The 15,748-nt window shown below is 49.3% G+C and overlaps 1 protein-coding gene across 3 annotated transcripts in view; it reads right to left on the reverse strand.

Annotated features, from left to right (window-relative positions):
* The window catches only part of LOC138833126 (sodium/potassium/calcium exchanger 4), a 131,128-nt gene that overhangs the window by 26,576 nt on the left and 88,804 nt on the right, over positions 1 to 15,748 (reverse strand). For all 3 annotated transcript variants that reach the window (XM_070031476.1, XM_070031475.1, XM_070031474.1), the window contains exons 11-12: positions 14,400 to 14,569; positions 11,723 to 11,930 (exon numbers count right to left, since the gene is read on the reverse strand). In XM_070031476.1, coding sequence (XP_069887577.1) covers positions 11,723 to 11,930; positions 14,400 to 14,569 — 378 coding nt within the window. The remainder of the gene's footprint in view (positions 1 to 11,722; positions 11,931 to 14,399; positions 14,570 to 15,748) is intronic.

Consider the following 15,748-nt stretch of genomic DNA (forward strand, 5'->3'; position numbering starts at 1 on the left):
CAGAAATGCTTCCTGCTCAATTGGTTGGTCCCAAATTCCAGGCTCTGCTCTTGTCAAGCCCCTTCCTGCCTCATTTGAGTGGGGAAGGGAGGGTGTGGTCTCCATAGCCTTCACCTTCAACTCTCTGAAAGGAGGAATTCCCTTTGGGGAATTGTGTTCCTGCATACATTGATGGTAGGAGCCTGTTTACAGATAGTTACAAATGTCACCAATGGGTGTCTTATTTTACAGACACAGGTCTTGTACTAGGTACTTGTCTTTTGGCCTGGTAGGGGTTTTGCATCTGGCTCAACTATCCATCTCCACCTTGGCCCTGCTCAGGTGATCAACATCATGACCCGCCATGGTTTCCAAAGAAACAAGGTTCAATGCTCACTGCTGGAGAAGCTCCACAGAGGGCCTGGAAACCAAGTTAGTGGAGGGAAAGCATCATTTTCTTAGAAAGAAATAGAAAATGTTGGAATTGCATATAATAAATGTTAACTATTAGTCAATAAAACACATTTGGTGTGTGTGTGGGGGGGGGGTACTGGCTTAAACTAGGGCCTCAGGCTTTTGTTTAGTTTTTTTTTCACTCAATGCTGGTATTTTCCACTGAGCCATACCTCCACTTCTGGCTTCTTGCTGGTTATCTGGAGATGAGCATCTCAAGGACTTTCCTGCCTTGGGTAGCTTCGAACCATGATCTTCAAATCTCACCCTCTTGAGTAACTAGCCTTACACACATGAGCATCTGACACCCGGCTTAGTGAGAGTTTTAATGGCAGAAGGTTAGTACCTTGTGGACTGGGACCAGTGGATTCTTCCAGAGCTATGGAAGAGAGCAGAACCTTCAGCCCAGCCCCTGCCTGGCCAGCTGCAGAACTCAACACTAATTAAGTGCATGGGGAGGGGCGGGGCTACAAGCCCCCAGAATGTGAGGACAAGATCAGGAAGAGATCATCTTGAAATGGAAACACATGTAAAATAAGCACACGTATTAGAGATGATGGCATTTGAGAGCTTATTCCCAACAAAGCATTCCTACACTATCATGGGGATGAAGTCAGACATTTCCTGAACTGCTGCCAAGGGATCGACCATCAGCAGGAAACATTACTGAATTGGAAAACAGAGAAAACGAGTTGCGCTTGACAGAGGAAAGGAGTTACGGAGAGGCTGGAAGACACTGTCCCGGCCCTTCCTGGGGCTGGCTGCAGAGCGAGGTGCAGGATTTAGACTGGACGTGAATTCCTGGATGGCGTTGGCAGGGCTCACCCTGCTCTGTGGATCGAGGAATATCTTCTCACAGCCACATCTGCATCTGCCTGTGGAAGGCCTCGGAGAATTCTAACACACTGAGTTCACTAAAGTCTGTTCCAGAGGCTGGAGTCAATTGCATTGTGTAGTTAGGATTGTAAAATTGGGGGTATGTGGGTAGAGGAAGTGGTCAGAGGGTCAAGAGATGAAGGAAGGGACAGAGATGAGATGGGGTCTTGGTTACAGTTGGCCCCAATGCACATATAGAGTGCTTTTAAGAAATACTTCTGGGCCTGGGAAGGTGGCTCAGTGGTAGAGTGCTTGCCTTGCATGCATGAGGCCCTGGGTTCAATTCCTCAGCACCACATAAGCAAAAAAGAAAAAAAGCCAGAAGTGACGCTGTGGCTCGTAGAGCGCTAGCCTTGAGCTGAAGAGCTGAGGGACAGCGCCCAGGTCCAGAGTTCAGGCCCCACAACCGAAGGAAAAAAGAAAAAAAAAAAAGAAATACTTCTGGCTAAGTATGCTGGCTCAGCCTATAAGCCTAGATATTTGGTAAGTGGAGATCAGAGGATTGTGATTGGAAGCCAGCCCAGGCATAAAAGTTCAGAAGATTTCATCTCCACCCATGGCTGAGCTACCAGGGAAGTACAGTAAAAGGAACACAGCCCAGGCAGCCAGAGCCAAAGCAAGATCCTACTTGGAAAACAACCAGCATAAAATGGGGATGGAGGTGTGGTTCAAGTGGCAGAATGCCTGCCTAGCAATCACAAAGCTCGGAGTCCAATCTCTAGTATCAGCACACACAGATACATATGCATACACACACAAACACTTCTGTAATTTTTTTTCCTGTTTAAGCCAAATCTGGTTGCTGCTAAGTTCTTACTTGTAACCAAACAGTGCCAAGCAAAAGAGTTATGAAGACAGAGAAAGCTAAGAGTAAGAGTGTGCGTGCATGCATGTGTATGTGTGCTTTCCATCTGCCAACTTTACCCAGAGCATCTCACTTTGTTTGTTTGAGTAGTCACCATGCAACCTCCAGCCCCAGGATTTGCTCTCCTGAGCAGACCTTACCGCAAAGCTGGATTTTGGCCTCCTCATCCAAAAAAGGAGAGATGGAGTCTACCGTTAGATGTTCTCAAAACTAGCTGGACCTCACATGCACCAGGGGCTCCGAACACACAGATTTCTGAGTCCTGCTAAAATTCTAGACTCTGCTTTCACGCCACCAAGGGGAGCTCAGGGTTTGAGGTTGTTTTCAAATGCATCTATCTTGCCAAACCCACTTCTAATGTGTCTTAATCAGGCCTGGGAAGAAACCCAGACCCAGAAGTGACCATCATGGAGGAAGCTATGTTTATGTTCCAGATATCTGGGGTCATAGCACCCCATATAGACACAAGGGGATTTCAGGGGCTGATCAGAAGGCAGAAGGCTGGGAAGTATCAGAGCCTTGACTGTGGATTCAGGAGGCAAAGCAGAGAACAGAATCAGCCTAAAAAGGGGGTATTTCAAGCTGGGCTCCGGTGGCTTATACCTGTCATCCTAGCTTCTCAGGAGGTTGGTATCTGAGGATCATGGTTTGAAGCCAGCCAGAGTAGGAAAGTGCATGCGACTCAAATCTCCAATGAGCCACCAGAAAAGCAGAAGTGATGTTGTGGCTCAAGTGGCAGAATGCTAGCCTTGAGCAAGAGCTCAGGGACAGTGTCCAGGCCCTGAGTTCGTGCCCCATGACCACCACCACCACCACCACCAACAGCAAAAAGTGAGTATTTCAGTGAGCTCCAGGCCATTAGGTGCTATTTTTCTTAGACAATAAGTCTGCCTCTAAAACCTTAGCTTCTCAGGCTTCCTGGTTGGCAGGTCGGCCATGGACAGATGGAAGTAGAGGGAGTGTGTCTCCTTCTCTGTCCCTCCTTGCAGGAATAGGGACACCAGAGCTGAAGCCACACCACAACCTTGAAGATGAGCCCCGGAAATGTCACGTCGAGGAGAGCTGGGAACCTCAAGACTTTTTGTGAAGCTTAAAATACCTAATCTTAGATGCCCAAGCTAGTTCAAATAGGATATTGAAGGACATGGGCAAACCAGTTCAGCCAGCTTTCCCCTCCACAGCCCCCCTCCCCCTGCCCAGTCAGCTGCCACCCAGGACAGGGCCTTGGGTCCTGCCACGTCTCAGACCACCACCCAGGAGAGGGTATGGCCTGTTTCAAACAAACCAATCATAGTCTGGCAATGCCTGAAGGGAGGAAAGAAATGGGGAGGAGAGAGACAACATAAAACTCTTCTGAGGGGCTGGGAAGGTAGCTCAGTGGTAGAGTGCTTGCCCTTGCATGCATGAGGCCCTGGGTTCGATTCCTCAGCACCACATAAGCAGAAAAAGCTGGAAGTGGTGCTGTGGCTCAAGTGGTAGAGCACTAGCCTTGAGCTGAAGAGCTGAGGGACAGTGCCCAGGCCCAGAGTTCAGGTACCATGACTGGCAAAAAAAAAAAAAAAAAAAAAACTCTTCTGAGTGGTCTTTACTTCACTAAACTCTTTAAAACTCTGTTATTCTTTCCTGGTATTATTTTGGTACTACTGGAGAACAAGAACTCACCATGCTTGTCTCGTGTCTTGTGCATCAACATGATAAAGTTGCAGAGGTCCTGGAAGTAATGGGATGCTGTCCTGCCCAGGGGCCAGGCACCCCAAGACACCTCTCCCAGCCCCCCTCCAGCACCTCTGTGTGACAGCACAGACTCCAGCAGGCGGGAGACAGACTGCCAATGCTTCTTTGCCAAGCACTCAGATTTCTCTCATGGAGTAAAACATTACAATGACAAAAGTCTTCAAGACAAACTAAGGAAACAGATGGTTCACCACGCCGGAGGGGAAAGAACAGATGTAATTGCGGATAAAATCTCAGATTCATTTGGATGGTTAGCTAATTAGACACTCCAAGGAACAGGCTGGTGAACTTGTGGTATTGGGGATGTTAGCGTCATTGGCTGAGCCCTGGAGCTGAAAGCATTCACTCTACCTAAAGAACGAAGCTCACAGCCCTGTGCTTCTCAAGCTTTGTGTAAATCAGGATGCCCTAGAGCTGAGGATCTGGAAGATCTGGACTGGGGATCAGAAGACCTTCCCAGTCTTAAAAGAGAAGGAAGGTCTTGCTTTGTAGCCCAGCCTGATTTCAAAGTCCTGAGCTCCCATCACCCCATCCTCTAGGAGTAGCTGAGACTACAGGCATTGGCCACTGACCAGCTCAAGAATTTAAATCTCTAACAAGTTCCCAAGGACTTCTCAGGCTAGTCGCCAGACTAAACTCTGAGAACCACAGCTCTAGAGGAACTCCATGTGAAAATAACCAAGATATAATGACCAAATCACAGAACCCACCCATAGACAGTAAACAATTAGGTAGCTTTGAGTGCATTCAAAAGCTGTAAGTATCACAACTGGAACCTTCAATAGAAACCTAACACTTGGCTGCCATTCTGTTTTCCTTCTGTCTACAGATTTGACTCTCCTGGGCATTCTATGGGAACAGAATGGTAACACGTGACTAGGTGTCTGGCTTCTTTCATTTAGTAGGATGTTCCCAAAGTGCACCCAGGTTGTAGTTGTACTATATTCCCCCTTTTCTTCCTTTGGTCAGTCATGGGATTTGAACTCATGACCTGGGCACTGTCCCTGAGCTCTTCAGCTCAAGGCTAGCACTCTACTACTTTGAGCCACAGCACCACTTCCAGTTTTCTGGTGGTTAATTGGAGATGAGTCTCATGGACTTTCCTGCCCAGGTTGGCTTTGAACCTTGGTCCTCAGGTCTCAGCCTCCTAAACAGCTAGGATTACAGGCATGATCCACCAGTGCCCAGCTTTCTTCCTTCCCTCCTACCCACTCTGGATAAAAAGTCTTCCATCCTATGGCTATACTTTATTTCTTTTTTTCAGTGCTGGGGATGGAACCCAGGGCCTTGGACATACCATGCAAGCACTCTACCACTGGCATCATATCCTACCCCTGAATATAATATTTTGTTTATCCATCCATCGCTTAATGGATAAGTTGTTCCAGCGTTTTGGCTATTATGAATAGCACTATGAAATTTGAATATAAGTGTTAGTATGGGTATATGATTTCATTTCTCTTGGGGACTTAATGGGGAATAGAATTGTTGAGTCACCTGGTAACTGTTTAACTCTGAGGGCTGTTTTCCAAAGTGGCCACAGCTCCATTCCCAGCTTTTTGTTTTACTGAGATAAGACTCTCATGGACTTTCCTTCCTTGGCTGAGATTCTCTGATCTCAGCCTCATGAGTAGCTAGAAATAGGAGTGTGAGCCACCAGTGCCTGGCTATTTATTAGTTTTTATTGGTGTGTGTGTGTGTGTGTGTGTGTGTGTTTAAGATCACATCATCAGTAAATGCAGGACATTTTATCTTTCTCTTTCCAATCATGCCTTTTTTTTTTTTTTTTTTAATTTGCTTTAGTCAGAGCCTGCAGCACAATGCTGGATCGAGTGGTGTGAACATCTTTTACCTTGTTTCTGATCTCAGGGGAAAACTTGCAGTCTTTAGTTACTAAGCATGATACTAGTGGTAGGTTTTTCACTGACTCCAGGATGCTGCTAGGCTGGTGGCTCTCAGCCAGCCCCAACTGCAGCTGATGACTGGCTAAACAAAGTATGGAGTATATGGACGCAACGGAGTATTATTCAGCCATAAAGAAGAATAAAATTATGTTATTTGCAAGAAAATAAATGGAACTAGAAATAATTATGTGAGTAAAGTAAGCCAGACTGAGAAGGACAAATATCATGCATTCTCTGTCACATGTAGAATCTACTTAAAAATCAAGGACAGGAATATATTCAGGGTCAGTACCGGTATGGGGGAGGAAAGGTACAAGAGGAGAGAATATGGAGGGCGCAGGATGAACATAGCTAAAGTATTGTGTGTCTACACAGACACAGACACACACACACACACACACACACACACACACATATACACATGTATGAAAATAGAACAGTTCAAAGTATCCAAAACCTATTAGAGTTGTTTTAATATGCAGAAGGGAAATAAGAGGAGCTATTCAGAAGGAAGGAATTTGATCAAAGCACATTATACACATACATGAGAATATGATAGGGAAAGCCTTTTGTATAACTAATCTACACTAATAAAAATGTTGAAGGCAAGCAAGCAAGCAAGCATTCTGTTGTGCTCTGTGCCTGGCGTACATCAGGTCCCCAGTTGCTGTTGGCGGATGTAATAGTGGGCAGGAAGGCCAGCTTCCTGGTCAGCACAATGCAGTTTCCTTACTGTGGGGGAGAAAAGAGCCAGGGTGTGGCCTCGGGGGACATATAGAGCCCCTCTTCCTGCAGACTTCCAGCCAGCCACCGTGGTACCAGGACTTTTCCCAGCAGGCTGGGGTTCAGGGCCACCTGTGACCACTTCCGGGCAGAGTTGGGCTGAGATTGTGGTGATGGGAGACAAAGCTCCTTCTTTTTCCTGGGAAGCACAATTCCCAGGCTCTGAGCACCCCAGCCTCAGGTTAGGAGCCCCAAACTTGGGGAAGAGTGGGAGTTCCTGGCTCTGCCTCAGAGAGGATGCGCAGCGGGAGCCCCTGCCTCCTCCTCTTCCTCCCGCGGGGCAGGAGGCCATGTGCCAGGCCCATGGCACAGTCGTCTGCTTGCCTTTGTCCTGTGAGCCATGAAGCTCTTAGGGGCCAGGGACCATGGCTGCCCTTCTCTTTTCTGGATCCCTAGAGCCAGGACAAACCCTGGCTTCCAGATATTTACTGACTTAGAGGTCCTTTGCCTGCTAAGTACCTGCAGCCCAGTGCTTGGCACACTGTACATACCTAGTTCAGGCTAGCTCCTTCTTTTTTTGTTGTTATTGTTGGTCATGGGGCTTGAACTCTGGGCACTGTCCCTGAGCTCTTGAGCCACAGTATCACTTCTGGTTTTCTGATGGTTAATTGGAGATAAGAGTCTCACAGACTTTCCTAGCCCTGGTTAGCTTTGAACCACGATGATTCTCAGATCTCAGCCTCCTGAGTAGCTAGGATTACAAGCCTGAGCCACGGGCACCCAGCTGGCTCCTTTTGTTTTTTTCTTCTTTTTTTGGTTGGTCGTGGGGGCCTGAACTCTGGGCCTGGGCGCTGTCCCTCAGCTCTTCAGCTCAAGGCTAGCATTCTACTACTTGAGCCACAACACCACTTCCGGCTTTTTCTGCTTATGTGGTGCTGAGGAATCGAACCCAGGGCCTCATGCATACAAGGCAAACACTCTACCACTGAGCCACCTTCCCAGCCCCTGGCTCCCTCTTTTTGACTGTTGGAATGACCAACAGTCCCAGGATTCCAGAAATGCTCGCTCCTTTCTAGATCATCGCTTGTGATCCAAGCAGGAGCCCAGGACAGCCACACACTAAGACACACCTTAGTCCACAGGAACATTCATTGAGCACCTACTGTATACAAGGCACAGAGACCTTGACCGTGTTATCAAAGTTACTATTTAGACTAACCCCAGAAGGCCGGAGTCAGCACCCCTATTACAAGGATGTGGATGAGGAACTAAGGGGGTGTGTGGGGGCAGGGGCTAGACAGCAGCTAGCCCTGGATCACGGTGATAGTGATAGAACCAAGTTTTATATCTAGGACTTCTGGACTTCAGTGCTACCTTCTCCCTACCACACAGAAGAGCCACCATTGGTCTGACTTCCTGGCTCTGTGCTGACACCCATCTGGTCTAGGGGTCAGCTTCTTTCCTTTCTCCTGACTTCTGCCCTTGTCCTTCCAGGAGACTGATGGACAGGAAGAACAGCTCATGCAGGCCTCCAGAGCAGCCCAGAGCCGCCCTTGGACCCCAGGCCAGAACTAGAAGGGAGCTGAGAGGAGGTGAGGTCAGCCCAGCCCAGCCCAGCCCATGGGCCCGGTTCCGGTTGTTCTGTGCATGGGGATGGGAAGGAAGACTAGGGAGGCACTGGTGGTTTCCAAGGGCAACCCTGAAACATCAGTGGGATACAGAGCGGGTTTTCCCTGGACACAGGAAGCCGAGCTTGCTCTGGAGGAAGGGAGGCAGCCTTGAGAGGAAGCAGAGGAAAACCTTCGCTCTTGACTCAACTGGGGCGTGGCCCAGGGGGATCAGGCTGGAGGCAAGTGGACAGGCTATAGTAGGAAGGCTAGCTTCAAAGGGTCAAGCTCCCAGGGTGGAGGCCATTTGCACAAGAAGGCCAGGAGCCCTGGGGTCTCCAGTCCCGGTATCACACATGCAAGTGACTCACTAAGACACTCCTTCCCTACCCCCGACTAGCCATGTCTCTGAGGAACACCAGATCCCTGGACAAGGACCTGGGTCTGGGTCCTGAGGCCTCTCATCCACGCTTGCCTCTCACTAGAAATCAACCCTGCCTGCCCTGCCCTGATTTTCCTGCAGCCCCTGCATGTTGATAGCGATGGTTCAGGAATGAGTTAGAGCAGCACATGGAGGGTCTCTGGGGCCCCCATCAGGCCTGTAAAATGGGGTCACCCACACCCACCTCCTAGAGCCAGAGAAGGCACACACACAGATCCCCAAGTGGCATCCCATTCCTTCTGCTCCATCTGTGGCTCTGAGGCCCTTTCCTCTGCCCCAGGTAGACCCAAAGAGAACCTGGGCTGGTGATGGGACGAGTTGGGGTTGTAGAGGGCATCCAAGGTCAAACCCAAGGATTGCCTTTCAGACCTCTTAGGACTGTGGGCTCTGGAGCTGCTCCCTGGGTCAACACACTGCTTTCCCAGGATCCTGGCCTGTAGAAAGCTCCCATTGCCCGAGTAACCAAACAACCTATCTCAATACAGTTTGGAGGAGACCCGTGATGCTTAGGGTCCTGCACCGCCCAAGGCCAACTCCCAGACAAGGGAATAGCTTTAACTGGCTGGCAGAATGAGCGCTGAGTCCTGGCAGACACCACGATCCTGGGCCTTCGGGTGGGCCATGGGAGGACTGGGGAGGCTGATCCTCAGGCCCAGCTCCCCTGAGACCTGGGTCAGGGGACAAATTTAATTTTCTGGGTGTGCTCTGGATGGGATAAAGGCTGGGAGATGCTGACTAGGTACTAGAATTCCTAACCAGCCAGGGAGCTGGGGAAACAAAGCTTCTTGCCCCAGGTCTAAGAATGTCCAGGTTCAGAGGGAGGCCATGAATTTTGGGACGAGCCCCCATGCCATGTGCGTTTGTAGGGGGGAGGGGGGATAATGGCTCTGAAGCACATGCCCCTGAGATGCTCCAACCCACAAACCCCAGGGAAGCCTGGGGACCCCCCTCCCTCAAGAGAGCTGCATCTGGAGACACAGCAGCAGTACCCAGGCTATAGGTCCGTGCCTTGGACTTGGAGGCCAGAAAATTAGTGCCAAGATAGGGCAAAGGTCGGCCAGCTTATGTCATTCCAGGGCCCCTGACCAAGTCAGCTACTTGCTTGGTCTGATATTAAACCTAGATTGTTTTTTTCTCCCCCAGAGAAATAGCAAGTTCTAGGTTTGAAAGTTCTGAAGTTCTGGAATTCCACTGCCTCTCAGGATGGCAGACCCCAGGAAAGGACTCCTAAGACAGGAGCTCAGGGGCGTAGGCATCCCACCTGAGATAGCAGAGTCCTCATGGAAGGTTGATGTAAACCCAGGGCAGGCTAGGGGGGCCCTGGGGCCCTCTTAGATGTGAACTCCTGAGCTCATCCAGGTAGCAGATTATGGGGCTGGGAAGGTGGCTCAGTGGTAGAGTGCTTGCCTTGCATGCCTGAGGCCCTGGGTTCGATTCCTCAGCACCACATAAGCAAAAAGAAAAAAGCCGGAAGTGGCACTGTGGCTCAAGTGGTAGAGCGCTAGCCTTGAGCTGAAGAGCTGAGGGACAGCGCCCAGGCCCAGAGTTCAGGCCCCACAACCGGACCCCCCCCCCCCTCAAAAAAAAAAGAACCAGGTAGCAGATTTCTACTAAGCACCTACTCTGTGCAGGAATGCACTGTGGATAGACAGATGCCTGTCTGTGAAGATGACTTGGTTTTTGTGTGCCCGTTCTGGGGCTTGAATTCAGGGACTGGGCACTGGTAAACTAGTGCTCTACCTTCAGCCTTGAGCCACAGTGCTATTTCCAGACCTAAGGTGGTCTGGGAAAACACACTGCTGTGATGACACTTCCACAGAGACCTTGACAAGGCAAGGGAGCAAGTCACGTGGATAGTGGGGTAAAGCACATTCCAGCGAAGGGCAGCGCCAAGGTCCTAAGCTAGGAGCGTACCTGATTTCCTCTACGAATAGGGGAAGGAAGCAAGTGTGACTACGGCAGAGGGTCAAAGAGCGATAAGAATGAGAGAAGCCAGGTGCCAGAGGTTCATGCCTGAAATCCTAGCTACTCCAGCAGTCTGAGATCTGAGGACTGAGGTTCAAAGCCAGCCTGGGCAGGAAAGTCTGTGAGACTCTACAATTAAATACCAAAAAGAAGCTGTAAGTGGAGTTGTGGTTCAAGTGGCAGAGTGCTAGCCTTGAGCAAAAGAAGCTCAGGACAGTGCGCAGGGCCTGAGTTCAAGCCCAGGACTGGCACCAAACAACAACAACAACAACAAAAAATGAGAGACAAGGATGCAGCAGTAGATGACACTGGACCTACAGGCCAGATTCCATGTGAGAGAGGAGGACATCAGAGGGCTTAGGGCAGAGTTGTGGTCTGATCTGGCTCTGTGTGTGTGTGTGTGTGTGTGTGTGTGTGTGTGTGTGTGTGTCGGTTGTGGGGCTTGAACTCTGAACTCAGAGGGCTTAGGGCAGAGTTGTGGTCTGATCTGGCTGTGTGTGTGTGTGTGTGTGTGTGTGTGTGTGTGTGCGCGCGCGCGCGCGCGCGCGCGTGTGCGTGTGTCAGTTGTGGGGCTTGAACTGGTCTGATCTGGCTGTGTGTGTGTGTGTGTATGTGTGTGTGTGTGTGTGTGTGTGTGTGTGTGTGTGTGTGTGTGTGTGTGTGTGTGTGTGTGTGTGTGTGTCGGTTGTGGGGCTTGAACTCTGGGCCTGAGCGCTGTCCCTGAGCTCTTCAGCTCAAGGCAAGCACATGATCTTATTTATACAGTTTATACAGATGTTTAAACTATATTTGTATAGGATTCACCATAGCTCTAGAATATTCCATCCTAGCAATTAAGCAATGCTTGGCCTGCCTAGAGGAGCAACGGTGAGGAGTCTGACATGTCTGTACATATGCATCACAGGTTGCTTTTCTGCATTGCAAAGGAAACATCAACTGCCCTGCATATCAACTTTCCTCTCTGCCTTCAGAGTCTAGTCACATCCAGCAGTGCCTGCATCCCGGACAGCGCTTACCCATCACACCAATGATGTGTTTATCAGCAGCAGCACCTAGATGATGGAGTGTCAATCATTCACACCACGGCTCCACCACCCTGTCTTTGGAGACCTGGGCTTGGTCTAGATAGAGCTCATGGAAGCCTGGCTTAAGAGCCAGCGTCCCCTAAACTTACCAGGCAGGGAGAAGGGGGACAGGAAGACGGTCTCTATGGGCTCGGGCTCTGGGGGAGGAGGTGGCTGTGGGGGCGGCTGCTGGCCCTGGTCCTGCTGAGCATCCTCTGGGTTTTCCACAGGGACGTTTCCGTTCTCGATGTTCTCAGGTCTCCCGTTCTGAAGCGGCTTGCTGCTCACTCCGTTGGCGGCATTGATCAATCTCTGGCGCTGTGGGAACCCCCCGGACCAGAAGACAGCAAGGCAGGTGAGAAAGGGTAGCTAGACTTCACCCAGCCCTCTCAGCTTTCTAGAACAACGACCCTTTGTTGCTTCTCATCTTTGCCAACACTTAGTATTGTCAGACCTTTTCATTTTCGCCATTCTGTCTAGTGGGTGTGTGCTAACATCCAATCATGGTTTTAGCTTACACTGTCCCCAGTGACGAATGCTACTCAGAGTCTTCCTGGGTTGTTGGCCACTGAGGTGGCCTTTGGGTGGTCTCTCCATAGTTTCTAGGGAACTATGTGCCTCTGCTCTGCTCACCTTAATCAAGTTCCAAAACATTTATGGATTTGCTTAAGGACTGTGGGTCAAGGACTGGTTGCACCATGGATAAAGAGATCTTGTACAATATTGACCCGGAACCCAGGGACAGGAGGACTGTCCCCAGAGAATGTTCTTTCTCTGGACCCAATACCTATCCTGGTAATGCACCTGCCCTGGACACATACCAGTCCTGGTCATCATGGGGGCTGGCAGGAGCCATGATCATGTCAAAGGAAGTATACTATTCTAAATGATGATGATGATAGTAATAATGGATAATAATAGATAATAGTAGTAATAGATAATAATAATAGTAATAATAAGTAATAATAAGTTGGGTTCAGGTGGCTTATATCTGTAATCCTAGCTAGTCAGGAGGCTGAGCTCTGACGATAGCAGTTCAAAGCAACCTGGGCAGGAAAGTCTGTGAGACTCTTATCTCTAATTAACCACCAGAAAACCAGAAGTGGTGCTGTGGCTCAAGTGGTAGAGTGCTAACCTTATGCCAAAGAGCTCAGGGCCAGTGCCCAGGCCCTGAGTTCAAGCTCTACTACCAGCAAAAAATAATAATAATAATAATAAAAGATCTATTGACCCCTGAACTAACTTTCTGCCTGTCGGTGTTAGGTATGGACTCCTAACTCAGTTAAGTCTAGGCTGGGGAAACAGTAGAGGGTTGCTGATCTGAAGCTGGCCCTGGTCAAAAGCATGAGACCCTATCTGAGAAAGAACTAAAACAAAAAGGGCTAGAGACAAGATGCAAGAGGTATAGAGCCTGACAAGCAAGCAGTAGACCCCAAGTTCAAATCCCAGTGCCACCAACTGCTTCCTTTCAACCCCCAAATCTGTTATTTTCCTGATGAATAAAAATGTCACAAAAGAGAGTAAACCTTCATCCCCCTGTCCTCTAGAATTGGTTAATAGCCACCCCAGCACCCAGTACAGTTAAGTTTAGGAAAGACAGACAGGTTTCAATAAAATTTCATCAATACACTACTTCACTGTTTTGGACCAAAAAGATTCAAAACTTGGAAAAGTGTTACCGTTTTCTTTGTGTGTGCGCATGTGCTGGTACAAGGGCTTTAACTCAGCCTGTGAGCCCTGGTCTTAGCACGTTTACCCTGGCTTGGCTGGTGCTCTATCATTTAAACCACAGCTCTACTTCTGGCTTTTTGATGGTTAATTGGAGATAAGAGTCTCACAGACGTTTTTGTCTGGACTGACTTCGAACTATGATCCTCCAATCTCAGCCTCCTGAGTGGCTAGGATTACAGGCGTGAGCCATTGGCAACTGGCTGCCTATTTCTTAATACATTTTCTACAGAAAGGGTCTATGCACAGTGAAGCATAGATGTTCAAAACAATGAACTTTTAAGCACTGGCAAACATGATTCTTGTGTCCAGTGATGTGCTGACTGTGGCTACTAGAATAAAACTAAGACCGAAAAAGCCAGTAGTCAGTACATTCATTATTTTTGCAATACTGGCTACATAATATCCATTTTGCTGAAAAATAATACCCTGTATTTTTTCCCACTTGGGAGAAGAGGCGTGGAGTACAAAACGTAAGTCCAGCAAGAAGAGGGGGAGCTCCTCAGAGGGCACTGCCACTCTCCAGAGTCCTGAGTTTTCTTTTTACTTTTTTTTTTTTTTTTTGCCAGTCCTGGGGCTTGAACTCAGGGCCTGGGCACTGCCCTTACTACTTTATTTTTTTTTGTCAGTTGTGGGGCTTGAACTCTGGACCTGGGCTCTATCTCTTAGCTCTTCAGCTCAAGGCTAGAGCTCTACCACTTAAGCCACAGTGCCACTTCTGGCTTTTTCTGCTTATGTGGTGCTGAGGAATCGAACCAGGGCCTCATGCACGCAAGGCAAGCACTCTACCACTGAGCCACCTTCCCAGCCTCTATCCTAGTACTTCTTTTGCTCAAGGCTAGTATTCTACCACTTGAGCCACGGTGCCACTTCCAGCCTTTTCTGTTTATGTGGTACTGAGGAATCAAACCCAGGGCTTCGTGCATGCTAGGCAAGCACTCTACCTCTGAGCCACCTTCCCAGCCTGAGTTTTCTTTGAAGGTTGCCCTGTCCATAGAGAAACAGATGCACATTCATCTTTTTATTCTCTCTCTCTCTCCCTCGTGTTCACACACTTACCTCATTAATTATGATCCTGCTGGCCATCCTTAGCCGGGTCCTGGGTCCAAACTTGTTGGTGATCATGATGCGCAAGCCAGCCTCGGGGAAGCTGAACTTGGGAGGGCTGGAGCTCAGGACCTCGTCTACCATCACCACCGGGGGCTTGCTGTATTGTGGCTTCTCCTTCACTATGAAGCACAGAGCCAGGATTAGTGCTCATCTCTTGGAGGACTACTCCTAAGTGCTGGGACCACTGCAGTACCCTCAGCTTGCTAACCTCCTGGGGCTGTGGTTATGGGGCTGTGGAGGTCTGGCTTCAGCTCCTCCAGTCAGTGAACTCAGATGCCAGCAAGTTACACAGAGCTCAGAGAATCCTTTATTACAGGACCATTCCTGGGCAGATATGCCCTATCTAGACATTATCAATTGATGGCTGACTTCTCTTCTGGGGCTTGACTTTGGCCAACTGCAAAGGCACTGGAGTTCCTCATCTGAGCCTGACCAAGGCATCCTTGTACCTTGGACCCCAATGGGATCTCCTCTCTACTCTCCTTTTCCAGTTGCTCAGAGGAAACTTTACAGTCTACAAGACCCCTCAGCTGTGGTAAACATGATAAAGCAGCAGACAGTGTGGAGTCTTAGCTTCCCACAAGGCCTTGGTCTGTGCAGACAATCCCCTCAACACAGCTAGGAAACATCCTCATATTGTATTATGCACAAGGCAAGAAAGGTCAGAGATTTGTCCCTACCCACCCAGCCCTAGAAGAGGTGCCTGAGACCCAGGAGGGTGCCGGCTTGTCCCAGGGGTGTGTGGTGAGCTGCTGATTAAGCCTATAGTTTGATAAACACTGATGGCATCAGGGGACATGTCTGTCTGTCTCTCTCTCTCTTTTTCTCCCCTCCCCTCACAAAGCTGAACAAAGTTGGCCATTCTGGGTCTCTTTCCTGCTTCCTTCATGCACATGCTCAGTCTGCATCCTGGGAGGCTTGGCATTGAACTCCAGGTCCCCAGCAAAATCTAATAACCAAACCACTCATGAACACAGCACACAGAGCAGGCAGCCCCATCCCTCTGCACCAGTCAGATCTTGTGACTTCCTCTGCAAGTAATAGGGTAACAAGGACCAGACAGCAACCCGTGCAAGAGTTAACAGCGTGACAACGCACAAAGTGCAACAGTCCCCCCCCACACTCCCCCCTCCCCCCCGCCCCGGCCCACAGGCAGCAAGGCTCAGCAGACAGGAGGCATGAGGGTTAGAAAACAGCCAGAAAGCACCATGCACCTCACCTCCAGCGAGGTGTGCACCGTGGAGCTGGGCTCGTGGTTTATGTTTAGAAGCTCATGTTATTGCTTGGATGAGAGCAGA

Source organism: Dipodomys merriami, unplaced genomic scaffold (genome assembly GCF_024711535.1).
Source record: "Dipodomys merriami isolate MVZ:Mamm:240054 unplaced genomic scaffold, mDipMer1.0.p SCAF_200, whole genome shotgun sequence".
Lineage (NCBI taxonomy): Eukaryota > Metazoa > Chordata > Mammalia > Rodentia > Heteromyidae > Dipodomys > Dipodomys merriami.